General features: G+C 48.9%; 12 protein-coding genes across 12 annotated transcripts; 6 read left to right on the top strand and 6 right to left on the bottom strand.

Annotated features, from left to right (window-relative positions):
• Positions 1–143: 143 nt before the first annotated feature.
• N7447_001298 (isocitrate lyase/PEP mutase family protein) lies at positions 144–1379 on the bottom strand (the record flags this gene model as incomplete). The annotated part of the gene is made up of 6 exons (XM_057225574.1): positions 144–344; positions 401–475; positions 530–631; positions 688–814; positions 895–1172; positions 1230–1379. The coding sequence occupies 6 exons, from the start codon at positions 1377–1379 to the stop codon at positions 144–146; spliced, it is 933 nt and encodes a 310-aa protein (XP_057089590.1).
• Positions 1380–1831: 452 nt separating this feature from the next.
• Positions 1832–4088, top strand: N7447_001297 (Zn(II)2Cys6 transcription factor; the record flags this gene model as incomplete). The annotated part of the gene is made up of 4 exons (XM_057225573.1): positions 1832–1960; positions 2029–2123; positions 2172–2784; positions 2850–4088. 4 exons carry the CDS (start codon positions 1832–1834, stop codon positions 4086–4088), a joined length of 2076 nt encoding a protein of 691 aa, XP_057089589.1.
• Positions 4089–4275: 187 nt separating this feature from the next.
• Positions 4276–5396, bottom strand: N7447_001296 (uncharacterized protein; the record flags this gene model as incomplete). The annotated part of the gene is made up of 3 exons (XM_057225572.1): positions 4276–4590; positions 4647–5214; positions 5275–5396. 3 exons carry the CDS (start codon positions 5394–5396, stop codon positions 4276–4278), a joined length of 1005 nt encoding a protein of 334 aa, XP_057089588.1.
• Positions 5397–5841: 445 nt separating this feature from the next.
• N7447_001295 (Amidase) lies at positions 5842–7518 on the top strand (the record flags this gene model as incomplete). The annotated part of the gene is made up of 3 exons (XM_057225571.1): positions 5842–5977; positions 6034–7034; positions 7096–7518. The coding sequence occupies 3 exons, from the start codon at positions 5842–5844 to the stop codon at positions 7516–7518; spliced, it is 1560 nt and encodes a 519-aa protein (XP_057089587.1).
• A 372-nt stretch (positions 7519–7890) lies between these two features.
• On the bottom strand, positions 7891–10395 carry N7447_001294 (threonine/serine exporter family protein; the record flags this gene model as incomplete). The annotated part of the gene is made up of 1 exon (XM_057225570.1): positions 7891–10395. The coding sequence occupies one exon, from the start codon at positions 10393–10395 to the stop codon at positions 7891–7893; it is 2505 nt and encodes an 834-aa protein (XP_057089586.1).
• Positions 10396–11877: 1482 nt separating this feature from the next.
• Positions 11878–14734, top strand: N7447_001293 (Pectin lyase fold/virulence factor; the record flags this gene model as incomplete). Its single annotated transcript, XM_057225569.1, has 3 exons — positions 11878–12347; positions 12403–13051; positions 13106–14734. 3 exons carry the CDS (start codon positions 11878–11880, stop codon positions 14732–14734), a joined length of 2748 nt encoding a protein of 915 aa, XP_057089585.1.
• Positions 14735–15768: 1034 nt separating this feature from the next.
• On the top strand, positions 15769–16257 carry N7447_001292 (putative GPI anchored protein; the record flags this gene model as incomplete). Its single annotated transcript, XM_057225568.1, has 1 exon — positions 15769–16257. One exon carries the CDS (start codon positions 15769–15771, stop codon positions 16255–16257), a length of 489 nt encoding a protein of 162 aa, XP_057089584.1.
• A 909-nt stretch (positions 16258–17166) lies between these two features.
• N7447_001291 (putative GABA permease (Uga4)) lies at positions 17167–19095 on the bottom strand (the record flags this gene model as incomplete). Its single annotated transcript, XM_057225567.1, has 6 exons — positions 17167–17378; positions 17439–18443; positions 18499–18646; positions 18699–18746; positions 18807–18952; positions 19008–19095. 6 exons carry the CDS (start codon positions 19093–19095, stop codon positions 17167–17169), a joined length of 1647 nt encoding a protein of 548 aa, XP_057089583.1.
• A 590-nt stretch (positions 19096–19685) lies between these two features.
• Positions 19686–20723, bottom strand: N7447_001290 (uncharacterized protein; the record flags this gene model as incomplete). The annotated part of the gene is made up of 3 exons (XM_057225566.1): positions 19686–19990; positions 20053–20353; positions 20403–20723. 3 exons carry the CDS (start codon positions 20721–20723, stop codon positions 19686–19688), a joined length of 927 nt encoding a protein of 308 aa, XP_057089582.1.
• A 1106-nt stretch (positions 20724–21829) lies between these two features.
• On the top strand, positions 21830–23089 carry fhpA (flavohemoprotein; the record flags this gene model as incomplete). Its single annotated transcript, XM_057225565.1, has 1 exon — positions 21830–23089. One exon carries the CDS (start codon positions 21830–21832, stop codon positions 23087–23089), a length of 1260 nt encoding a protein of 419 aa, XP_057089581.1.
• Positions 23090–23532: 443 nt separating this feature from the next.
• N7447_001288 (uncharacterized protein) lies at positions 23533–24527 on the top strand (the record flags this gene model as incomplete). The annotated part of the gene is made up of 2 exons (XM_057225564.1): positions 23533–23793; positions 23856–24527. The coding sequence occupies 2 exons, from the start codon at positions 23533–23535 to the stop codon at positions 24525–24527; spliced, it is 933 nt and encodes a 310-aa protein (XP_057089580.1).
• Positions 24528–24730: 203 nt separating this feature from the next.
• N7447_001287 (uncharacterized protein) lies at positions 24731–25276 on the bottom strand (the record flags this gene model as incomplete). The annotated part of the gene is made up of 2 exons (XM_057225563.1): positions 24731–25056; positions 25114–25276. The coding sequence occupies 2 exons, from the start codon at positions 25274–25276 to the stop codon at positions 24731–24733; spliced, it is 489 nt and encodes a 162-aa protein (XP_057089579.1).
• Positions 25277–26895: the final 1619 nt, after the last annotated feature.

Raw genomic sequence — 26895 nt, 5'->3', positions numbered from 1 at the left:
CACCTTACCTGCGGTTTATATTTAGGTACTTTGACTTAGAGAACGGCATGCAAAGTAAATTCAAAGACAAGGTGGCTTGAACATATGCAATAGATAGTCTAGTGCTCGATAAGACTCAAAGACTCTGCCTTGGCCTTTTGAATTTATGCCCCATTTGTGAATGATACACCCCCTGCAAGCCGATCAATTTCCATCTCCCTCTGCAATCCCATCACGTCAAAGAAACCTTTGGGATCTAAACCCTGGGCTTCCGCATCATCTTGACCGGTCTCCATAAGATATTTATATGCACGGCGAATTGTGTGAAGAACTGACTTTCCCGCAGCCCCGGGGTAGATGGCGAGCTACTTTGAGATTAGACTGAAGCTCAACGAGGGAAGTTGATAGCGTGAAAACTGACCTTGACTCCCCACTCACCAAGCTTTTCGGGTGAGAACCACGGTGTCTTGCCGTTGGAAACCAAATTAACCATGAGCTAAATAATATCAGTATGTCATGATAATGAAGAACGTATAGATTTTCCACTTACAGGCATTGGTGCCAAAACCTTCACGGCATTCTTGATCTGTTCTTCTGTCTCAATTGCTTCCAAGAAGCCCATATCAGCGCCACATTCCCGTGCCGCGAGGAGCTATGATATACTGTTAGTTACGCTCTCGTCAAACGTTGTTCCCGCATCCAACTTACCCTATCAAGGGCAGCCTGGTATCCTTCAACAGCCAATGAGTCCGTCCTCGCAATTATCAATATATCGCTACCGCCGTATATAGAGTCCCTCCCAATCACGCACGCACGGATCCTTGACTTCCAGGTTCTGAGGGCGTGAAGGATTGCGCATCAGTACCAAAGTATAGCTTCCAGATCTGGGTTGGGAGCTCAAAACAAAAGGCTTACTCTATGTCCACAACTTCCTTGCCTTTCAGGTGACCACATCGTTTATTGGCAATTTGGTCTTCGATGTGGAAGCCCGCAACTCCACACGAGTCATACATCTGTACCATGCGGGCAATATTTGGTGGTGACCCAAACCCAACATCTGCGTCAGCAATGAGTGGGATTCGAGGGTCGATATTAGCAATCATCTGCGCGTTCTGCGCAAAGTCATTTAGAGACGCAAAAGCGAGATCTGCTCTTCCAAGACGCGCGGCCGTGGTCATAGAGCCGCCTTGGTACTATCGTCATGTTAGTTGACCATTTGGAGAGAAATCACAGCGGGCATGGAGTCACACCATAACTTGAAATCCTTGCTCTATAGCAAGCCTAGCACAGAGTCCATCATACACTCCCGGGGCTTGGACGCAGACACCCGGTTGAGAGAGCAGCTTTCGCAGCCGCGTTGCAGGCTTCATGTAAGGTTCCGGGGTGGTGCTGTCTGCCATGTTTGCTTCTTTGCAACAAAGTTTTCGTCGATGTAAGAGAGGTGGAACTACCATAGATATTGAGTGTAGTAGCTAGTCACAGTAAAAGGAAATTTTACTCGGTAGTCGGAGATTCGATGATTTATCACATGTTCGGAACCTCCGATACACGATATATATCTGATTCTACCGCAAGAAATGTTAAGTCCGGCTAAGCGCTCAATTTTTTGAAGGCGTATACAGCCCACCTTAGAGAAATATTAAATAACCAATTACGGGAAGATAATTGTCATTAAAATCCTTACCCCAGAGCCAAGAACCGCCTAAGGAGCAGAGATTAGGATAATAAATTAACACCCGCTTTGACCTTCCCAGATAGGCAATGAAGTGGAGTGCGGAGTTTGGGCCGTTGAGTCCCTCCAGGTATCTTCGGACCCTCCGTTTCTCCCGATCTTCAACATCTACGCTTCTCCATGGACTTCTCCGGGGTAGTTCCACCTGCAGATAGACCCGTGTCTCCCAGAACGGGGCAATTTCCCCAGAGCCGCAAACGTGGCATCGGGCGGACAGCTTGCTCGCGATGCAAGACACGAAAGCAGAAGGTATGCAGATTGCACTACAATCCCGAAGATACTAAAGCCCCGTCAGTATTGATTATTCGCTTTTGTAGTGTGATGGCCAGCTACCCGTCTGTTCCAACTGTACGAAATCAAGGGCCACTTGCGACTTGCAAAATGTCCGTGGCGAGGATTTAGTGGTCGCAAAGTACGTCCCTTCATCGTTTTGTTGTTAGAGAGACTAACAACAAATCAGGTACATTCATGCCCTTGAAAACAAGGTCGCTGAACTGGAAATTCAACTCCTACAATACCAACATTCGCAGGCCGAAAGGTCCGATGCCAGGACTCCGTCGAGCGGCACGCCGGGGCAGATGAGCATTGCCGACGTAACAAATTCGCTCTGTCTTTCTCTTCCCGACACATCTTCAGGAATAGAGCTCTCCCAGTTTGCACTCCATCTTGCCCTCAATATTGGTGAAGTCTCCAAAGCCTCGGCGACCACTGGTCGTACTTCAACCGGTGACTCTGGTCTGTCCGAGGAGCATCCAGAAAGCTCCGCTGCCGTGGGAAATTACCCATTCACAAATGATATAGAAAACGTGACCCATGGCACTGGGCCACCATCAGATGAACTGGGTGTAAAACTGATTGAGACATATTCGGAGAGAGTTGACTCGAGATATTCGTTCCTAGATCTAGATGAGATCCTGCAGTGGCATCGAGATAGGGAACGTCTCTCCAGTATTAGCCTGCAGTCCCTGAGTGCCAGCCAGCAGTTTGGATTGTTCAAATTGTACCTCGTGTATGCTGTTGGATCTGGTTTACTTTCCTTGACGGAGAAACAAGCGTCATTACCCACACCAGAGGTCAGTGATACCACATTACCTTCTCCCTGACCACAAAACGAATAGTCAGCCAACTACCAAACCAGGCATTTTATGCGACGGCAATACGGCACATCTCCGCGGCACGAGAACCCCGATCGCTAGAGAACATCGAGGCCATGGTGCTTTTAGTGATCTTTCACCTTCGTTCCTCGATCAGTCAAGTGCTATGGTATCTCATCGGATTTGCCATGCGCACCTGCATTCATTTGGGAATGTATCTTTCACGGCGCGAAGCCGACCTGCCCCCCGCTGTTATTCAAAAGCGTCGGAAGTTGTTTTGGACTGTGTATTCTCTTGAGCGCAACATTTCTATCGCACTCGGCTATCCTGTTAGTCTGCCCGATCGCTTGATTGATGTCCAGATGCCCACTCTGATGCGAGAGGATGATCACAAATTACGGCAAGCAATCCATCTGTTCCGACTCAGGAGAATTGAGTCTCGCATTCATCATTCTCTATATCGCATTGACCGCACCCTGCAAGAGCTTTTGCCAAAGGTTCGAGGATACTATCAAGAGTTACAAGAGTGGAAGGAAAGTTTACTGGCGTCTGTGTGTCTGGATAACAACAATCGCCCGGACTATTTACTCCTCCACTACCACCGAGCTATTCGCCTCCTCATGCAGCCTTTTCTCTCTATTTTACCGAGCTCTGATCCATATTTCAAAGCTTGTGTAGAGTCCGCGGGACAGATTTGTCAACTACATAAGAAACTGCACCAGAACGCAGCGTATGGACATAGCTTTATCGCCGTCCAGACCGTCTTTGTTTCTGGTATTATGATGTTATATTGCCTATGGACACACGAGAATGTTTGGAGTGTGCGGTTGAGCAACAATATTCGAGCTTGTTCAAGCGTTCTGTTCGTTATGGGCGAAAGAACTCCGTGGGTTCGGCGGTACCGCGACGCATTTGAGGCGCTGGTGACCATGACCATGGAAAGACTAGAGACCCAACAAGAATGTGACGCCAGGGATATTGCAAGCATCATGGAGGATGTTCCCATGCAGAGCACGGGGGTCCCACCGCTTCATGACACTCAAAGTGGTGGCAATGTAGCTGCCGAGTTTCCGGTAATGGAAGGGTCTGGACTAGCACAAGGAGAGCCTATGCCCCAAGCGCTGCAGGTGTTACAGGACAGATGGATGGAGTTCGATACAATGGCGGTTGTAAATGAGCTCGTCACCTGGGTAGATCCCAACACTCCCCGGGCGGAAACACCATGGATACCAGGTTACGGGAGTTTTGGAGACACCAGTTGGGAGGCATGGCAGCTACCATGACGAGAAACCGTGCATGCAATTTTAATGAGACTAAAGCACATATTATCGCGATTGGCTGTCTTCAGGTTGGGAATTAGTTGACTCCTGAATTCTAACATTTAGATATATTGAAGATACTATGTATAGCCATATTATTTATGGTCTTCGTTCAACACATATGCACCCGTTATGCATGTCGTATAGGCCCCTATTCTTGCTTTCTGGCGTCGTCCACCCACTTTCTGTCTGGTTGATAAGGGAACTTAGACCGGAAGTGCTTGGCGATATCCCGCCTGGTCGTCACCCAAACGTCGGGTTTATCGGCGACGTATTTCATAAAGTTGCGAAGCGCCTCGCATCGACCAGGTTTGCCGATGATACGGGTATGCAATGGAATGTTCATCATCTTGCCGCCTTCGCGGTACAGCATGTCGAATGTGTTCTTGAGGTACTTCTCATAGCTCTCGCCCACGCTAGAGCCGAACCCAGGAGACATGTGGAACTTGCCGTCGTTGCAGTCATACTAGCCTTGGTTAGTATATATTGCCATCACCTGGATATCGAAAATGGCAGGCTTACATTGTAGGGGATCAAGAGCATACCCTCCCGCTCGTTCTTGGGCAGGTGGTCTTCCCATGGCAGGTCGAGCCAGTAAGGAACATCATCATTGTAACACTCGGATGACCAAAGAAACTCGGCACCCATCTCCTTCCATATTTCAGGGAACAGATGATGCGTTTGTGGTGTTCCACGACCAAAGTAGGCTCCCACAGGCATCTCGCCGGTGACTTCCTTCAACATCAACAGACTCTCCTTCACATATTCCTTATCCTCCTCGAGATTAAAGTCCCAGAAGTCCTTCCACCGCAGCCCATGCGTAGCGATTTCATGTCCATCGCGTACCAAAGCTTTGGCAAACGTTGGGTTCTTCTTCAGGGCGACTGCAACCGCATATGTAGTAAAGTTCCAGCCAAACTCTTTGAACAGGCGCATCAGTCGCCATGAGGATACACGACTCCCGTATTCGAAGTCCTGTTCGGCATTGAGGTAGCGCGCATTTTCACGGTGTCCACCTGAGGCACCCTTTTCCCACAGATACGGCTCCGAGATACTGTCGCCATCCAAGATACAGCGCTCACCACCCTCCCTAGCAGGAGTCAGTTTGTGCTCTGTAAAAGTAATACCACGAGTTTAAGGGAAATCTTACTCATAGTTCAGCACAAACGAAACAGCAATGCGAGCGCCATTAGGCCATTTGGCGTCGAAGCCCTCCTCGCCGAAACCTTCAAAGTCTCGGTGGACTTGATACTTTGGATCGATGTGAACCATTGTGAAATGATGTGTGCCGAATGATGAACTCGGATATAATTGAGTGTAAATTTTAGGGAAATCACAATTGAATAAATGACCTCGGGGTTAAGCTACTGGCAAGCCTCCAAGGTTATTATCTCGGCTGATATCCGATATCTAGCGGGGTTCGGTCCATCCGTCGGAGCCTCCGAGCACCGATTGTGAGGCGGGAACTTCCTCAAATCGCGGAATTCAAAGCGAAAGAGGGAATAGCAGACACAGCCCGTGTCGCCGGGATTTGATCAAATGGGCTCCACTTCTTGGTCCGGGCAGCTGACTCTTGAGTCATTCGATTGTGACTCCAAAGCTCAATCCTTGGCCATGATAAGGATTTGACACAAAGGTGTTTGTAGAGCATCTCAAGAATAGAATCGCAAACGAGCTTCACCACACTGCACATCACTATTGACAGTCGTCAAACACCATGGCTCCAACTCGAGACGAGATGCTTTCCCTGGCAAAAGGGCTGTCATTGGAAATCCCGGAAAACGAGATTGAAGACTACGAGACGCTTCTTGCGCGAACCCAAAACACATTAGAGCTGGTCGCTGCCATGGATGGTGAGCAAGCAAGGCCAAGCTTCCTCCGAAGCGTCAACTGATCAGCATCACCGCAGATTACCAACCCGAACCAGACCAGACCACCAGCCCGAGACAGAATATCCACTTCCCCCAACCAGCCGATAACCCCCTCGGCGCATGGGCCTGGCGTTTCGATCTATCGTCTAATTCCCCAAGTTCCAATGCCTTGAAAGGCAGAACTCTCTGCCTGAAAGACAATATTTCCGTTGCCGGCGTACCGTGTTTACTTGGCACCGACACCTTCCGCGACTGGGTCCCACATACCGACGCCACGGTGGTGTCGCGCATTGCTGACGCTGGCGGCATCATCACTGGTAAAGCCGTATGTGAGAACCTGTCCCGTGGAGCCGTCAGCTCGACTGCAGCAACTGGCCCTGTGCACAATCCGTATGCGCCGGGGTACTCAGTAGGAGGTAGCAGTTCTGGCACGGCGGCGCTTGTGGCGAGCGGGGCTACGGATATGGGAATTGGATGCGACCAAGGAGGCAGTGTTCGCATCCCGGCTGCCCTAACGGGGCTGTATGGGTTCAAGCCAACGGCAGGGTTGGTACCATACACGGGTATTGCGAGCAATGATGCGAGCTTGGATTATGTTGGGCCAATTACTACCACTTGTATGGATAATGCGGTATTGTTGGAGGTGATTGCTGGTGCTGATGGTTTGGATGACCGTTCAGGGGCGGGGATTCCTTTTCCTACAGATGTACCACGTTATTCCCACTTGCTGAGGGAGGGTGGTGCAGCTGGAATCGAGGGGTTGCGAATAGGCATTTTGAAGGAAGGTCTTCCTGCTCAGACTGACCCGAATATAGAGGAAAGATTCAGAAATGCGGTCAATGTCTTTGAAAAGCTAGGGGCTAGCGTGCAGGAGGTTAGCGTTCCTCTTCATTCTTATGGCAGATCGGTATACTCCGTAGTCAGCAAGATGGGGAATCATATGGGGATGATGGGACAAGCGACAGGTCGACGACAAATGATGTTGACAGACTTGTTTGAAAAGAAAGGCCTTCCCTACACGCCCGATGTGGTTAGCAAGGTAATTCAAGGCCACTTGATCAGTATGCATGTCTCCAAGCCGCCGCTGACATGTGTCCTAGATGAGCATTATGAGCAAGGAAGCTCTCCTCACCGGCGAGTTTGCCTGGCAGCGATATGGAACCGTATATCCAAAAGCCGTGAACATCATGCGAAAGCTAAAGGATCTGTATGACAACGTTTTGTCTTCAGTGGACTTGATAATAATGCCCACGACCCTTGTGCCTGCAAACCGCCTCCCAGTTGCCGAGGCAATGCCAGTTGTCCAAATGGAAGCGGCGAAAGGGATGACAGAAAACACTTGCCCATTTAACGCCACTGGACACCCAGCGCTAGCAATCCCTATCGGATTTGTGCCTGCAAATGGGGATAAAAACATCAAGTTACCCGCCAGTATGCAGATTGTGGGCAAGTGGCACGATGAGCTGACTATTTTGCGTCTTGCACATGCGTGGGAGCAAAGTATCAACTGGAAAGAATTTTGAAGATAGGCTACACAACAGTTCGTTTTCTAAATCCTCTCTTGGGTGAAAAAAAAATAGCGTCGTAGAAATCGTGATTATGTTTGTCAGTGACAGTTCGAAGCGTGAAGATTATCAATACCCATCTCGATGTACGTATGTTACCTAGTACATACACTTAAGGCTCCTTTCGCATAAACACAATCCATGAGACAGTCAAAGTTTCCCAGAACATGCCTTGTACTTTCCCTAAATATCAATTACTGTTTACCTGAGAACCTTTGTAATCGTGGGAAGGAAGGGATACATGTATGTTCTTTATTTTTGTTGTACATATTATCCTATGTAATATCAACATGCAAGAAACCAACTTCCAACGGCACGTCAACGAATAACCTAGAAGCTAAACAGTCCGCTGCGGGCCTTTCCGTATGGATACACCACTAGCGCGGAAATGAACAAACCAATCGTGATGCCAATAGCTACCTGGATCATACCAAACCCTAGACTGAATACAGAAGTACCAGATGATAAGCCAGCTCCGGGCCCTGAACCAGCGCCACCACCATGAGACCCGAGATTGTTGCGAATTTCATCCGCAGACTCTACACCCGAGATGAGAGAACCTGTCGCGGCAAGTCCCGATGGAACCAGAACGAAAATGGCAGGCAGAATAGCGGTTGCAGCGTGGCCATGCCAGAACCGGCTGTATATATTTCCCATGATGCCAACGACAAATGCGCCGACTGTATTTGCGACCTGGGAGTTCGATCCCAGTTTCTTCGTGCTAAAGTAGTTGCTAATATAGCCAGCCAGTGCGATGGCGCTCATGGGCGGGAGCTGTTTCCATTTTCCTTGGTTGATGATCAAAAGCCAGACGGTCTGGATTGCGACGAATGGGAACCGTTGAACATAAGGGTTCTTAAAGGCCCCCTTGTCTGGGCATTGAGTGTCGGATACCGCATTGTTGTCTATCAGCCCATAGATGGTTGTGCCGACGGTAATTCCATATCCAATGAATAACGAGAAGAGGAGAGCGTAGACCATCCGAATCGAGCCAGCGATGATCTGATGGGACTGGAGTTCCAAGCTGCTACAAAGAACAAGGAAGCCTGGCAATATCAATGCAATCGATGATTGCGCAATGGCAGAAAAGCAAAAGAGGTACTGTGGCTTGCCATCCACAACTCCAAGGGTGATGCTCCCGAAGGCTCGGGCGAGGAAGGACGTCACAACTGTCGACGTCACTTCAAAGACATTTGAATACAACACTGAACGAGGCGCGGCGATATGTTGCATTAAACCAACAAGAATGCCATTGAGAAAAATAATTGGCATATCAATCGGCCTGGCACTAAAAGCAAAAGGCCCCACAGTTGCAGTTGCCAGCCCATACACCAAGACAATAATAGCCTTGTGATACTGAGGCTTTTTCTTGATGACTGAATCGAGCTCCTGGATTGCTTCTTCAATACCGATCACATCATGGATGACATTTTTGTAGATGAGATGTGTGTCCGATAGGCGAGCCAAATCAATTCCCTGGGCTACTCGAACCAGCTTTACCTCCGTCGTGCGAGTGGAAGGGTCATCGAACGACATGACCATGCAGCCCGGCAGGTACAGGAATTGGCTGTCAACCTCCAATACCTTTGAGGTCATCTGCATGTATTCTTCGAGCCTATGTGTGGGAGCACCGAATAACATCAACGCTCTGCAGAGCTGCATGATATACCGCTGCCGACAGATAATCTCTGCAATGTGCACTGTAACTCGAATTTCATCCTCAAGCCGCACATTGCGACCACCGCTGCCACCCTCTTTGTCCCGACGCTTCGAGGCTTGTGACAGAATCTCGCTCGAAACAGGAGTGCTCGCACCACTGAAACTGTCTGCGCTCCCACCAATCAAGGTCGAGGTAGACGTATTTTGGGGCTTTTTGTACCATTTCAGTGGCTTTCCCTTCTTGGGGGCTGAGGCCCCGACTGCGGCCCCGGTTGGGGTTGGGGCCCCTCTGGAGGCGGATTCTGTGCTGCGGGACGAGTCAGTTGAGGTTCGAGACTGGTCTCCAGCACCTTGTTGCTGACTACCTTGCAATTTGATCAATTGCGACAAGACCCCACCTCCGCCAGAGCGATATCTCAAGCTCGCGTCTGCTCCTGTCTCATTCTCTTCGTCTTTAAACTCGGTCCCGGCGTGAGGATAAGGCTTCCCACGACCCTTGCGGCGTTTTTGGGAATGATCTTGGGTCAAATCTCGCACCAGACGATGAGCCTCGGAGCTGGACGCTTTCTGGTGCCGCTGCTTCTCCTCTACACTTTTGTGCTTGTCATCTGTCATATCAGATAGGGGAACTGCACCACCGGTCGCCCAGTCCGCGTGATACCTCCCGGCTGATAAGTCGTCTCCCTCGTGCTGTGGGCGACCCAGACGGTCACCAAACTCCGATGCTCTCTGTCTGAAGTTCCTGGTCATGGCTCGCCATCTCTCCCCTGTGGATCGCTGCTCGGGTGTCTCGGGCTCCTTCTTCTCATCATCCTTCTTTTCATCCTTTACAGGCCTATTCTGGTCTGTCCTTTCGACCCCTTCTGTCCCACCCGGTTGTGGCTCGCGATCTTGCAGTGGCGTATCGGCAATATCGGCGGATTCATGAGAGTATGGCATTGTCGGTCTATGGGGCAGCCCTTGACTCTGGGAATGTTCCCATTCTTCCCTGGGGCCTTGTGCTGGGGGGTTATGCCGAGCCCCCTGCATAGAATCCGCATTTGATCGAAATCGAACCCGGGGCGCTGGCTCCTCATCTTGTGGGCTGGTTTGAGGTGCATCCTGCCACACTTCGGACGAGCTTGTATTTTCTGGGTCCGAGTCCTCGCTGGGGCTGCTGATGGATGCTTCCGACATGAAGGTGACGCGTGGTTCTCACTATTTCGCCAACATCTAGCCTCTGATTGTTTGGGAGTAAAGGAATTTGTAGATTGTGAATCCTTTCTCTGGTGAAGGAATCTTGAACCACACGAGGCATGTCTAATGCCCTCGGGGTTTCCACGTAAAATTGGGCTATCATCATCGCTATATGAGCTCACGGAGACGTGATTGGGGAATACTGGTGAACCACGGTCGGCAATCAGCAAGGAATTTATTTTCGCACAGGTCAACAATGTAAAAAGCCATCATCTCAACGGGATTCAGAGCCCTTTCCCCCAGTCATGAGGTATTGTTTGCGGGTGTCGCCTCATCGGAAATCTATCCCACGCAAATCTCGGACTTGTAGGTTCCTTGGCGCACCATATTGTGTTCAATATCATGTAATTGCTATAGAAAAATGCATTGGCAGTTTAGAAGAAACAGATTTTACCAATTTGGCCGATGAGTAACTCTACGTCTTCAATGGTTGTGCCATGGTATGTAGACAACCTCAAGCTCCTTTTATATTTCTAAGTCGTGGTTACGCAACTTCATTTAATGATATATTAATTTCCATACTTTAATATATATATCTGTGGGTATGGCGTGGCCTAGTCATAAGCATATAGTCTCGGTTACTATAATATGAATCGGATAGCCAAGGTCCTTGGGCATACTTCATGCTGCATACCTACCGTTGGCATGGAAGTCTATATAAACACCTGCAGACCTTTGACTCAATGCAAGGGGTGAGGCGAAAAACCCTCTCTGTGTTGACATTCAGTTGAATGCCATGTGGCTCGAATCTAGAGCATTCGAAACGTGCCAAATAACACAAATTTTAACGATGACTTCTTACTGACACCTGTAATAGACGCGTTAGTTAGGGCTCATGAGGAATATGAATCAAGATATTGTCCAGAACTTTGGTGGTGATTTGGACACATCCATGAAGTAAATAAGGAGTTAGCTGAAAGTCTTCAACCCACTTCTTGTCCTTTCGTGTTGAAATGACACAAAAGAATACCCAGTTCAAGATGAACGTCGAATTGACACCACAGTACAAGGCTGTTAATCCTAACTGAGGATATTGAGCACTTCACTTCTACGGAGATGTGGATTAGCACAGTATAGTATAAGCCTGAAATCCCAGCAAGCCAAGAAGAACCTTGGAAGTTGTAGCGACAACATAAGCCTGCGATAGTTCCAATGCCCATTACGAATCCCGATTTTCATGTAAGGGGCGTCAATCATCCCCGATCCTCTCAGGCGGAGCATTCAACCTGTACCCACAGGTGTATACACATTCTTCAAACAAAGTAGTCTTCGTCTGCATTCCAAGATCATCCACATTGTATCTGTCGGAAAACCTGACATATGCCAGGGGATCATATTTTTAGGATCCATTCAGCCACCTTCTCACCCTGCTCTTTTCTATCTACTTCGGGATCGGGGTAGTGGTTTTGTGGTTGATTAAATATGAGGAGCCTCTCATATTTAGCAGTGGCAGCCATTGTGTCTCCATCATCAGGTTTTACATGGCCGCTGCACTGGTTGCATGCATCTTCATCAGATGCACTTCCATCCACAACTGTTGATGCAAGCCCGTCAAATATTGACGAACTCTTTGATTTGGCTCTTGCATCTTCTTTGGCAGATCTCACCGATGCACTATCCGGTGCTACTGTTCATCAACACTCGGGTGTCACGACTTTGTCGACTGCAGCAAATACTCTCTGCACAGATGTTGAATGCCTATGGAAGGCTGCCGATGCTTCGATTGCCACCCCTTCACCAGATGTGGCTAGTTCCTCTTCAGATATGACACAGGCTAGTATAACAGCAGCTAGCACTAATTTTGCGGTCCCCAATACTCTCGCAACAAGTCCAAGGACTCCACTGCCAAAGACCCCCACCCAATCGACAAGAGCCAGTGCTCCGACTCCATCGTATGTGCCATTTGATATCGTTATGGCATCCTTGAATGCTAACCAACCCGTTTAGTCCCATATCCGAGAAAGGGCATTCCCCTGCGACAAAAACATGTGCTGCCCCTACCCACAGATCACCGGACACCTACTGGCTTGACGAGCAGGACCACAACCAGCAAGGAGCAGGATTTGCCCCCTATGCCAAAACATCACTCTACCCGGTCTACCGCAATGTGATGGATTACTCGGTCGTCAATGATGGCTCTGGTGATCAGACTCCGAAACTACAAAAGGCCATATATGATGATGGCGTGGGCGGTAGTCGCAAGGGGCAAGGTGTCACGCGCTACCCTGCCCAAGTCTACCTTCCAGGCGGCGTGTACCAGCTTGGAAGCACCCTCAATCTGACTGTGGGTACGATAATTGTTGGTAATCCGTTAAACCCACCCATCATCAAGGCTGCGCCAGGATTTCATGGTGACTATCTCATCATGGGATATGATTCACACAACGGTAATCCAGAGACTAGTTTTGCAACGCTTGTGAAGAATGTGGTCGTGGATACGACCGCGCTCAAGCCGGACCGCCACTTCACTGCCCTTCAATGGGGAGTTGCCCAAGGGTCGGGTTTGACAAATGTTAAGATTCGCATGCCAACATCCTCCACGGGTCACACCGGAATCGAAATCAAGGCCGGGTCAACGATTGCTGTTACGGATGTGGTAAGTAATCCAGAGAAGCCCAATACAAAGAACAAACAGCCTAACAAAGTGTAGGATATTATTGGCGGAGTTATCGGGATCAAGAACTCCAACCAACAGGTCAATTTCAAGAACATAAATTTCCAGTCTTGCAGAACAGCTTTCTCTGCGGTAGGTGGGTGGACGGTGCTGCTCCAACAGGCAACCTTTGATAGCTGCGGCACTGGTATCGATATGACTGGCAATGGACTGGGTAGCCTAGTGCTTCTGGATTCTACTTCCACCAACACAGGACCGGTAATCAGATTCTATGACTCGTCCCGTGATTCTGGAAACCAAAATAGCCAGTTCCTCATTCAGAACCTGAAGCATGATACCCAGAACGCCATCGTGGTCGATGCTCAGGGTAAGGTGGCATTGGCTGCTACCTCTCATATCGATACATGGGTCTGGGGTACTGTCGTTCCAGAAACCTACCAGACTGGGGCAAGCTGGCAGACAAAGCGACCGGCCCCTTTGCTGGTAGGAGACAAATACTTTACGAAGGCCCAGCCCACATATCAAGATTATAGCGCAGCCGATATTGTCAATGTGAAGACCGTATCTGGACACACAGTGAAAGGTGATGGTAAGACTGACGACACCAAAGGTCTGAACGCTATCTTGGCTGAAAATGCCGATTCGTGCAAGATCACATACATCCCCTTCGGGGTATATCGAGTCTCGGACACTCTTGTTGTCCCAGTTGGAACCCGCATTGTCGGAGAAGCATGGTCTGTCATTTCTGGATACGGTGACAAGTTCAAGGATTCCAAAAATCCGAGGCCTGTCGTTCAACTTGGAAGTCCCGGCGACATCGGTGTGATTGAAATTCAGGACATGCGATTCTCTGTCGGCGAGATCCTACCGGGTGCCAAGATCATTGAAATCAATGCCGCAGGTGATCAGCCCGGCGATGTTGGTCTTTGGAACACAATGGCAATGGTTGGCGGTACCGTCGATACTAGTATCTCCGGTGCTTGCACTTCGCAAGACACCAAGGACTGCATGGCTGCATTTATGGTGATGCACCTGACCAAGACCTCATCCGCATATATTGAGAACTTCTGGGGATGGACCGCCGATCACAACCTTGATAGCGAGTCACCTATCACGATCATCTCAACTGGCCGCGGAATCTTGGTCGAATCTACCAAAGGCACCTGGCTGACAGGAACCGGTTCCGAGCATCACTGGCTATATAACTATAACTTCCACAACGCTCAGAATGTCTTTGCGGGTCTCCTACAAACAGAAACACCGTATATGCAAGGTCAGGGTGAGTATCAGGCCGCGCCAGCGCCATGGACGGCCGTCGCCAAGTACGGTGACCCTGATTTCTCGTGGTGTGCTGCAAATGACCAAAAGTGTCGCACTGCGATAGCTACGAATGTCGACGGCGGATCCAATATCGCGCTGTACAACTCAGCTGCCTGGGCCTTCTTCGACGGGTTCTGGAATGGTAAATACGATGAGCCTTGCACCGGGAACTGCCAAACCAACATGATGCGGGTGACAAATGATCCTCAGAACCTGGTTTGGTACTCGATCAGCACGCGCATGACAGACGTTATGGTGCTCGATGGGAAGAGCAATCCCCGTGAATCAAACCACAAAGGCGGGTGGGAAGGCATCATCCAGGTCTATGGCCAGTTCATAGCATAATATGTTATGTTGCATCACTGGGCATGCATTTAATAATTTAGATTATACTTATTAATGAAAGGGTTCATGGGAACAGTCCCAAGTTCCTCGATGACGATATTTTGGTGTTCAGGCATTTTCCCTGTTTTCTTGTTTTAGCACTGCACGTGATTCGTGTGCCTTAAGCCGCAGGTGGAGATCGCCCCCCGGCAACCGAGTCCACGACCAGTCATGATACACTAGGCTACTTGGCTGACCCTTCGCAATACCTCAAACCTGCTACATGACGCGTCATCATAGCCCTTGGCTAACAGCTGAAAATGCAGGGGCCGCTAGATATCTTTGGAAATTGCGAGTGGGCTGTTCCACTTATAATGACGGGCGCCGAGACCGGTTTATCCAACACAAGAGCTGACTGGGTAAGACTCGCTTTCCTTACCATTGACCATAACTTTCGGTAAAAGATCTTCATCCAAGCCACCCCTATGTGTCACAATAGTACTGGTACCGGGGGCCAAGGCAGCAAGCAACATACCCAAAACATTGCAATGTTCTTTTGTTTTTTTTGCCGTGGGCTGTGTTGCATTGCCCGCGAGCGAGATGAATCAACTTGCGGGAACATGCGAGAACATGCAGGTTTTGGTCTTGCAGGTATTTTCCGGGGGTGAGGGACTAGGGCGTTAGGCCAACCCCATAATTTGCGCCTTGATACCAAAGTGGAGCCTGATATGACGATGCCATTGCCCAGAGCCGTATAGCCGGATATCCAATCCAGTTCTCTGCAACAAAACAGGTACAACACGTCCGAGCCCCTAATTGCTACAGGGCTGAGGTCATGTCGCCACTCCCGCCTCGGCACAGCCATGCCCCATCGAACTCCGGATGTTTCTATCTATAGGAAACTAATGCTCATGGACCAAATATAAGGAGGACTGTTCCCCCGGATTTCCGGTTCATTATTTCAAACCCAAAGTCCATTATTTATTTACAATTTAAATCACCCAAACCAACAACCAACAACACCTTTCCAATAAACCTTTTTCTCTACAATCAAAATGAAGTTCACTTTGGTCTCCTCCGTCCTCTTCCTGGCCACCGCTGCCATGGCCTCTGATGTGAACTCCATCGTCTCCGATGTCGAAGGCGTCTACTCCACTGCCGTCGGCGGCAGCGAATCCCTCGGATCCGAAGTCGCCTCCAAGGCCACCTCTCTCGGGGAAGCCGCGAGCTCCGCCGGATCTGGTGTCATCTCATCTGCTAAAAGCGAGGCTTCATCCCTTGGCTCTGCCGCTGCCTCCGAAGCCAGCTCCATCGGCTCTGAGATCACGAGCCGGGTTGTCACCGCGGTTTCAGCTCAGACTACCAAGACTGACTCCGAGGGTAATCCCACCGCTACCGAGTCCACCACCATAGTCAGCACATCCACTGGGTCTCCTTCCGGCTCTGCCACCCCCACTGATAATGCCGCCTTCGCTCGTCCCACGGCTGTCGGCGCTGTTGCTGCTGGTATGGCCGGTCTCCTTGGTGTCATGGTTGCACTGTAAAGTGTTGATACCTTCATCCTTTTATTCTGGATTTGATGCCAGGCATGATATCCACTACGCCTCTTCACGACTCTGCTCAAATTTCTGTTCGTCGCTTTCTTCCTTACATCTCTGAAATGAGGTTTAATACCGGCGTTCTGTTGAAGCTGTAAATATACCTCGACTGTACAATTTTCATTTTGGTCGACTATTTCGACTATACCAAATCATTTCATGTTGATGGTCATGGGACCCATAACCATGTTCTAGAGCATTTATAACCAATGGAACAAATCTTTTTGATTAAATCTCCGAAGCTAGCAGCCTTTCTCATATAAAGTAAACATAGACATGATTTATGGTCACCTCGGCGTCCAGTTTTGATAGCGACGTCTGCCACTGCCTGACCTGGCTGCGGACGGTATTCCCTCAAACAGATAGCCCAATGTCTGGATAGCTCCCTCAAAACTGCTTTCGCAGTCCCCATGATGAGTGGTTCGGTGACTTGGAGGGGGTTGTTGCGATTTAGACATTGTGGAATTTGAACATGGACGACAATGGGCTGAGATGCAGAGTGGTGAAAATAAGAAAATGACAATTGCACCAAAATTTGAATATAATACATATTGAATATGACGTAGAAGATACACTTCCTTTATCTGAAATCCGAGGCGTCTTATCAAACACGGTAGTAGGTCGAGTTAACTTGTTCTTCATATTTTAAACTAATCAGCCCCAGTGAAACCAAACGCCCATCTATATATGGATGTAGCAAGGACAAGCCGAGAGATAGGTAGAAGTGTTCATCGGGAACCAAAAATATTCGTGCCTTCAAACCCCTAGTGGGAAAGGTATGATGGGACAAACCCAATTGCAAAGGATATCGCGGGGGTCATCATGTGTCAAAGGCAGAGGTAGAGAGAAAAAGCGTCATTCTTTCTTTCGGCCAAAAGATCCGGGTTCATCGATCGGGAGCACACGGGGAACTGCGGCGACAACGATATTATCTGAGGCAGTAGAATTACTCTCGTCGACAGTCATCTGGGGTCCAGTGTACCAACGCCGTGCATACAGGAAATAATAAGCCATACAGCCAAACCAAACAAAGGCGTTTATTACGATGGTGTAGTTCATGTTCGACGCTACCGTTAAGTAAATTGTTAACCATCGGTCGAGCGGCCTTGCAGTTTTCAAATACGTACAAGTTGGGCTATGACCCTCAGTTGGGAACATAGACAGGATAACCCCAAAAAGAAGATAAACAATGGCAACCCAGGCAATGAGCCTGCTGAAGTGGCCGGTATAGAACTCTCCTGGGGTGAACCGGTCCTCGCCCCAGACTAAGCGACAGAAGATCGGAGTCCCCCATGATAGATAGTTGCTTGCTACAAATAGTGAGAATAGGGCGTTGGCGGCTGCTGAGTTGATCAGAGACAAAAGGCCCAGCAGAATAGAGACAAATACTAAGCCCCAGATCATGCGCACCGGTTGATACTGGATGCGCTTACTGACCTGGCGGAAGAACCTGGAAAATGGCAGTGCGCCATCGCGAGAAAAGGCCCATGCTTGGCGAGAAGCAGCAACAATCAAGCTGAGACCGATGAGAAACTGGACGACGCAGAGTACTGCCATAAATGCCAACGCACCGTCTCTCCCTAATGCGTCATAATAGATCTGAGCCATTGGCTGACCGAACTTGGTGCTGATTGTCGCGCTCACATCCGGGTTCATTGTAGCGGCAATGACAGACAGCACCAAGAAGCCAAGCACAAATGCAGAGCCCGCCGACCAGACGATTCCAAGAGGAACAGCCTTGGATGCATGCATAGCTTCTTCGCTCATGTGCACGCAAGAATCAAATGAGCCAATTGACCAGATCGGAGCGAGCCATGCCATCATAAATGCCCATCCGGTCGGCCATGTAGTCTCATTGTCAATGTGACCGTAGACATAATGGCCAGGGTTGAGGGACCCGCCGCGCGTCACTTTTCCAACTGGCAAAGCGATTACCGTCGCAACAACAAGGGCAATGTTGATATAGATGCAAAATGTCTGGATTTTCGGCATTAGGCGTCCACTTAAGGAGCCGCATAGGCCGTGGAAGAGAATGAGGCCGACGTAAACAGCATAGATCACGCCGCGCGAGGCGGACCACCCATCTCCCCGTGATATCGAGACGCAAGAGAGGATCATGAGTGCGAGGGTATCTGTACAACAAAGTAAGTGATGTGATGGATGGCAATGGGTATGGATCATCCTCACAGTCCACCGAACACATGCCACCGATCAAACCCAAAGTGTTGCTATATCCGATCAAGAAACTCAATGGGCTCTTCCACTTCGGTCCGGCGAAATAATGTGTCCACCAATATAGTCCTCCAGCTGTCGGCATGGCAGAGGCGAGATCAGCCTATGTGATATCAGTGCGATCGTTCCACAGATGACCTAATGAATATTTCTACCATTGCCAACCCAACCAGAAAGATGAAGATGCTCGCTGTGAACCATCCCTATTCCACAATCCCAGTCAACCAACAGCACAGCCAGACTCATGGGAACTCAACCCCTACCCAGACCATGCCAACCGGACCCACGGGGAGAGAGAACGAGAGTGTCGACGCGATTGAGGGCACCAGGCCCATGATGCTGAATGCGATTGCGAAAACCTGGGGGGTGGAATACTGCCGACGAAGTTCTTGCTTGTAGCCCATCCGTGCTAGAGAAGGGATTAGCGACGAGTAGTTCTCACAAAAGCAAGCACATTATCATACCAAGCAGCTGCACGTCCCCGACATCTGCCCTCATATGGGCCGCGACCGGTGCGACTGCCTCGGGGTCGGCAGGTTGCGAGTTCATCATGACCACTTCAACTCAGGTTGTGTTCGGATGGACATGGCGGGGATGAATTATTTAAATGCCAAATCGACTTGGAGTCAAGTCAAGGGATGTGGATCTTAGAAACTCATCGCCAAAGCTAACCCATTGGTGGGGAGTCCAATAATTGCGGATTCCTGCAGGAAACAGGACGTGCAGCGTGATTACGGCCCTTACGTTGAAATTTCAGTACTAATGTGAGGTATTCGTGGCCACTTCAAATCTCGCGGCTATTGAGAATGTTGGCACTATTGAGGCTGGTCAGCGCCCATTTTGAGACCATAACTGCACTCACACGAGCTACGTGCATCGTGCAGCTCAGCCAACTTGACCTGGATTTGCCGACCCTTCCAACTCCAATATTTGATGAGTTCCAATTGCTTCATATGCTTTCAATTCAATTTCCACAGTTACTTGACAGATAAACTATTATCGGCTTCATTGCCAGTCTGAAATATTGACTCACATCCTGGACCATTCATCAACTTTCTATGCATAGCGACAACGCATTCAATTTTACCATGATTATGTTCATCGCCTTCCCACGAAACAGCCTTTCGGATACTGGAGCAGCATTAAACATGCTCATCGAATGGAATTTCTCTTCTAGGGGATGAGGATTCAGGGACATTGGCGGTGAGGGTATTCTCCGAACCAATCAATGACTCCTTTCTGGCTACCTCTTCCTCGTTGTAATCCTGGCCAGGGTTGATCCTCTCCCAGCGCGCAAAACAGAGTAGTTTATAGAACCCAGAGGCAAGAAGGGACCCGAGCAGAGGACCGATCCAATAGATCCAATGGTATCCTGGAAATGAGCGGTTGATCACATCCGGTCCGAGGGAGCGAGCAGGGTTGAGAGATCCTCCAGTATAGTAATCACCTGGTGTGAAGAGTTAGCACAGTACGGTGCGAAATACTAATCCGAGACTGCTTGTTACTTACCAATCAGTTCTGCAACGAAGAACGCCAGGCCAATCCCCACCGGAGCTAAATAGGTGGACTTGTGCTTCACCACTGCCAACATGATGATGACAAACACCAGCTGGGCCGTCAAAAACATCTCAATGAAGAGTCCTTGTGAAATTGATGTGCCACCGCCGAGTCTGGTCTCGCAGTTTAGAGGACCTGGGAACATGGCACTCGTCACCCCCGCTGCAGCAATTCCGGCGACCAGTTGCGCCGGGAATACACACAGCCCCCGGGAAGGGGGCATGCCACCAGTCAAGCAGAGAGCAAGAGTAACCTGGTGAATGTAAGCAAATATTCCCATTCTTCTGCGGTGATATCCATACAGCCGGGTTGAAGAGACCGCCCGTGACTCGGTAGAACGCCCAGACGTTCACCGTCAAAGCGAAACCAAAAGAAAGCGACGCATACAGCAAATTAGAAGTATTCGGCGGGGAGCCAGGTGGCGGCTTGGGAGTATTGGAAACCTGTGTACCTGCAAAGGAAAAGAGGAGAAACAGGAACGTCCCTACGAACTCGCCCATCAGGCAGAGCAAATTGTACCGCAGCTTAGGTGGGAGGCGCAGCATGGGCAACTGGCTAAGTCCACTGGAACTCAATACCTCCCCGAGCGTTGAGGCATCTGAGTCGCGTTTCTTGGACCGCATCGCGAAGGGTGGGCTGAAGTTGAGAGACTGAGGTCGGGGTCGACTAATGTCCTATCAGGATCCCTCGCAGGTGAGAACATCTCAGTCTTTTATACTATCATCAAGCTTTCACTTCACAGACATTGCATATCGCACACGTCACTACTCAATACGGAGGTGTCGCGCAACTGATTTATGTATCATCGATTAGTGCTCGACTCGACTGTTGAGCTTATTCCATTGCCGTAGTCCCATTTCCCAGGTTCGATGGAACAGACTCATATATATTTTCGACGTATAGGGTTGAACCGTTGAACGGGAGCATCCCGACTTCCGCAAACGGTTGTCAAGACCTCTCCAATCGTCATGCATAATGGATTGTCCAATGGTGCGTAGGTATCTTCTAGATCTGGGGCTCAAGTCTTGAAGATAAATCTCGATCCAGCCTGAAACGCCAGAACGGTTAAAGATGCAACTGCCTCCGAGAGTCCCCAAATATCTTCTGCCAAGAGCGGACAACATGCTGAGTAATCGGGATCGGGTTTCCCCGGAAGGTCTGGGGTTCGGCGACATTCTTGTGCATGGCACCACGTGTGGATAGAAAAGAAAAGAACATGGGTGTCTCTGCCTGTTTTAGGTTGCATTAAGGTCTTATATTGAAAGAACTATACATGTAGTATGGCGGGCCGATCCTCCAGGGACGAGGTACATATACATATATGTACACATCCACCTTATTCGAATGGAATTTTGTATGTATTACATTAGAAATTGAAAATATGTGATCCGATTTTGTGCAGTTGCATGTTGCCACGAGAAATTTTCGGCGGCTGAAAATTCCGAGTTAATCCCTTTATGCGTTGTATATCCCTCTCCTCCGCGGAGATGTTCTTCACTTCGGCAGTGAAAATCCTCACAGATCATGCCAGACACTCGAGGTTTTTCAAATCCCGTCTTTTACGTCTTAGCAATTCGGTTACAGTGGGGATAAATAGCTGGATAGCCAACGAAATGCAGCATTTGAATCGCTTTTATATTACTCACTTCCGACTTGTCATTTATATTTAAACCTCGTCCACCAGCAGTGCAAACGTCAACCGATTGTTCTCCTGAAACATAAAACAACCATGGCTTCTAACCCAGGAATGACTCCGGACCAAATCGCGCTCATCAAGGCGACGGTGCCTGTTCTCGTGGAACATGGCAACACCATCACGGCTGTCTTCTATCGCAACATGCTCGAAGCCCACCCGGAGCTGAACACCGTGTTTAACACTTCCAACCAGGTCAATGGCCACCAACATCGTGCATTGGCGGGTGCACTCTACGCATACGCCTCATACATCGATGACCTTGGCGCACTAAGCTCGGCGGTCGAGTTGATCTGCAACAAGCACGCCTCTTTGTATATCAAGCCTGACGATTACAAGATCGTTGGCAAGTACCTGCTCGAAGCTATGGGTGAGGTGCTCGGCGCGGCATTGACCTCGGAAATCCACGACGCTTGGGGTGCGGCCTACTGGCAGCTCGCAAATATCATGATCGGCCGCGAAAAGCAGCTTTACGAACATGCCGACGGCTGGACTGACTGGAGAGACTTCAAGATTGTGAACAAGGTCAAGGAATCCGAGGAAATCACTTCCTTCTATCTCGCCCCCGTCGATGAAAAGCCACTGCCAGCCTTTCAACCCGGCCAGTACATTTCCATCCAAACCGACGTCCCAGCTCTCAAGTACCCACAGGCCAGACAGTACTCTCTCAGCGACCAGCCCAAACCGGACTACTATCGCATCAGTGTGAAGAGAGAGCTAGGCCTCAACCCAGCTGCTCCAGGTGCTGCCACCCATCCTGGTTACATCTCGAATGTGCTCCACGATACACGCAACATTGGCGACAAAATCAAAGTCTCCCACCCCTGCGGCGACTTTTTCCTTTCCCCCGCTGACTCGGAAACCGGCAACCCGGTCGTGTTGATCTCTGCTGGTGTGGGCTTGACGCCACTGACGTCGATGCTGAACACATTGGTTTCTAAATCGCCCGAATCACGCAAAGTGCATTTCATTCATGGCACGCGTTCAGAGGGATTGCGTGCTTTCAAAAAGCACATCTCCGAGCTTCCAAAGCAATACCCTTCCATCCACACAACATTCTTTACGAGTCACCCCTCCGAGGGAGAGAAGGAAGGCGTGGACTACGACTATGCCGGGCGGGTGGACTTGTCTAAGTTGAAGGATCAGGACTTGTTCCTTGATGATGCCAAGACAAATTATTATATTTGTGGACCCGGAATGTTCATGACAGATATGGAGTCGGCTCTCAAGGCGAAGGGCGTGGGTGCCGATCGTATCAAGATGGAATTGTTCGGAACCGGTGGTGTCCCTCATTGAGTCCGGGGCATGATTACCAATTATATTTCTTAATTCATTATCTGGCGTTTAGAAGTGCATATCTCCTCTCTTAATATATCAAATTATGATTGACGAATGAAAGACTTCACAATATCCCTGGACCCATCTGCTGAGCAAGCAATGATTTTCTTAAAGGGGATAACTACAACCGGTTAGGGTGGAATTTGGGGAGCAAAGGGGTGATGTGATGTATCTTCTTTATCAAAAAGGAAACAGATCGACATCCATAGACTTATAGAGAAACCAACAGGGTCATTGCATTCGGTCATTACTGCCATAGACCGAATACCGAGCTTTATTTCTAAGCAGAAACGACCATGAAATGTATGTAGGATATAAAGACTAGGTATCCCAGTACCATCAAAAATCTTTCAACTACAGCCTACCAACTTAATCACCCATCATCCTCACCCTACATCAACATGGGTGTCAAAATCGGCGTCTTCCCCGCCTCCGGGGCCCTTGGATCAAGCATTGTGAACCATCTGGCGAAGCTAGTCCCAGAATCCGACCTGATTCTGATTTCCCGACGGCCCGAGAAGCTGGACGACATCAAGCAAGCTGGCGCTACGGTACGCAGAGCCGACTATGATGAGCCATCAACATTAGGCACAGCTTTTGATGGCGTAGATGTCTTGATGCTAGTTTCATATGCTTCATTCGAGATAGATCACAGAGTCAAGGTAAGGAAAATCAAGTAATATTGCACATATACCTAGTGAGTTGGTCTAATAACGATAACTAGGCACACCGTCTTGCTATAGATGCAGCCATCAAGAGTGGCATCAAGCACATCTTCTACTCCTCTCTTGGATTCGGCGGTGATCTAACTGATCAGAGCGTTGCTCATGTGATGGGCGCCCACATCGAAACAGAGAAATACCTATCTTCCCTGAAAGATACGGTGTCCTACACCTCAGTCCGCGAGGGTCTCTACGTTGAATCCTACCCGATCTATACCGCGTTCTACGATCTACAAAATCCAGCGGACAAAGTCACGATCCCTCACTCGGGTAAAGGCCCAGGCGTGTCGTGGGTTAAGCGCGATGAGCTGGGTGAGGCGACTGCCAAGTTAATTGTCTCGTATGTCAATGACCCGACGAGCTTCGAGTATTTGAACAAGGCTGTTCTGCTCTCTGGGCCACGGGAGATCTCTCTTGCAGAGACGGTTGAGATTCTCGGTCGGGCGGTTGGAAAAACGCTCAAGATTCGTGAGATCACTGTCGATGAGTATGTGAATATTCCTGGGATTGCTGAGAAGCAGACATACAAGGGGGTTAATCTGTCGAGGGAGTGGGCTACGGCTTGGGAAGCTATCAGACGGGGCGAGACAGCAGTTGTGTCTCCGGTTCTAAGTGAGATCTTGGGACGTGAACCTGAAAGCTTTGAAACTACTATTAAGGCGATGGTTGGATGAGCTTTTGTAGGCGCTAAACGAGAGGAAGTTCAGCCGTTTTAATGTCGCTATTCGTGATATTTTCGATTTGTACTGTTGGATAAAATAATACAGTAGAAAGACGTCCACGGTATATACCAACATGGAAAGCCTCGCCAAAACCACAAGCAACTCTCATCACGCCATTCTGTCATATCGACCCAGCGTCAAAACCAAGTAAATATTTAGGCGGTGTAGTTCTTGAGCTCCTTAACATAGAGCTTCTCGCCACGGTACACAGAGTTATGAGCACCGTACCAATAGATCTCCTTGACCTTGCTATCACTGTAGCCGTCAACGGCGAACCAATCCTTGCCGCCATGAGTGAACAAACCCTGGTCGTTGACACCAAAGCCAGTGACGTTTCCGCCCTCAGGGACAGCGCCAGAGTGAGGGATGGTCAGACCGACGGGCGAGACGGAGTTTTCAACGATGTAAAGGTTCTGGAAAGCGGTAGGAACACTGTTCTTGGCAGTGTATGAGACGAGGCCGTTGGGGCTGCCACCACGGACTAGAGAAATCATATATGTTAGGGATGATTCGCGGTCATGAGAAATTGGATGCTTACGGATCAGAATCTCATGGTCAGTGGTGTTGGCACCAATGTAGGCGTTTTGGCCATCTGTAAGGACGGTGTAGCCGCCCTCAGCAACAAGAGTGAAGGCGTTGGGGAGGTTGGCGGCGCTGATGGCGCCAACGAACGCGGTAATGGTAGCGAGAGAGAACTTCATTTTGAGTGTAAATTAGATTTATAGAGTAGATTTACACTTGATGAGGAACTAAGGACTCTTATATCTAAGAGCCAGATTGATCTAGCTTTGAACCAAGATCTAAACGGCTGGTGAGGTCATAAACTCGGGCGCGATTCCATTTTTAGATAAAGTGGCTACTCTAAATCATTGTTATTAATTCCATTGGGCGATCATGTCGCAAGATTGAAACATGTCTTGCAACCCTTCAAGGCGGAATTCATGCTTTGCTTGACCCGTCGCCAAAATAGTGGCTTAGCCCATATTCTATGGGATCCTACATATCATAACATTAATCTATTGTGTCTACCAGCTAGTCATGAGACCTTGAATGCCATTCAAAATTCCAACAGGCCCTGCATATCTGGCTAAAATCTATGTAGTCTCCTTCCCGAGAGGTGGAACGGAATCCATCAAGCCACCGTCGATCTTCAGGTTTGGGTGGAGAGAGCCCCGGGGAATTTCCTTTTTCGATTCCCATCCCATAGAGTTCCAAGTCCCCAATTTTCAGACCGACTACATGTTTCACTTCGGTTGTTTGTTGCTAGTCCGTCAGATGTGGTCCTAGCTTAAAGTTGTAAAATATCCGAACGTCGCGCGCTGTTCTCTCGGGGAAACTTGTGGATCAAAGCTATGGCCGATCTAGAAATAGGTTGACAAAGAGCTATTGGTTTGACATAGCCACTATTCTATAAGTAATTCCTTCTTCTTTAAATGCTTATTGGAAATCGACGATCTCTCTTTCGGGTCGGACAGGCGGGTTCTTTTTTTAATCTAAGCTCTAAGCAGTAAGGCAAGGCGTGATATATATTTCACCAGCTAAGACAGCCACATTTGATAAATATGTGTTGCGAGTTAAAAATGATGAGCCTATCACAATCAATATACTCTGTAAATCAAAGTACAATGAAGCCTTCATTGGCAAGTCAATCTAGCAAGACAGTAGCTAATTTACACGCCGGCAGTCACTTGCGCAGATGGAAGTAAAATGAGGCATCAGGGGCAGACATTAAATCCAGTGCCCCAGCAATCAGTTCCTCCTGAAATCCTAGAAGTAAGCGATACTAGGGAAATCATTGTAAACCACAAAATATGGGTGTCCAAACAGCATCCTCCCCCAATCTGGCGATTCTGCAGAGAGGCAGATGCTTATCTTCACTTATGAATTCATATGTGAGATCGTAGATCCTGTCACCCCTGTATATCAGATCCTAGTGCGACACCTCAATTCCACAATGTGCCCATCGAGTACACCCATATCAACCTCAGCCCATCCTAAGTATGTCGCTTAGCGATAATCTACAAAAGATAGAGTGGGGACCTCGGGGAACACATTGTATAATACCTCCGTCCGTACGTGTGAATAAATTATGTAAATAGTGGATCGCGTATTTACATGGGTATCCGCAATTGAGACATGTGCTTAACCGTATGATGTATATCTCGTTTGGGAACTAAATCCGAGCAGTCGTTCAGAGGCAACTTTCTTGAATGCAATCTAACTTACTATTGCGAAAAGTAAGGGTGATATTTCTTCCAAGCGAAGGTAACCATAGCCAGAGTTGAATAGAATAGAATATCATAGTTATCGAAAGGAATAT

The sequence above is a fragment of the Penicillium robsamsonii genome, assembly GCF_028829455.1.
Source record: "Penicillium robsamsonii strain IBT 29466 chromosome Unknown utg000001l_segment0_segment0, whole genome shotgun sequence".
NCBI classification, from domain to species: domain Eukaryota; kingdom Fungi; phylum Ascomycota; class Eurotiomycetes; order Eurotiales; family Aspergillaceae; genus Penicillium; species Penicillium robsamsonii.
The sequence above is the reverse complement of the archived record's forward strand: the minus strand, read 5'-3'. Positions and strand labels throughout refer to the sequence as shown.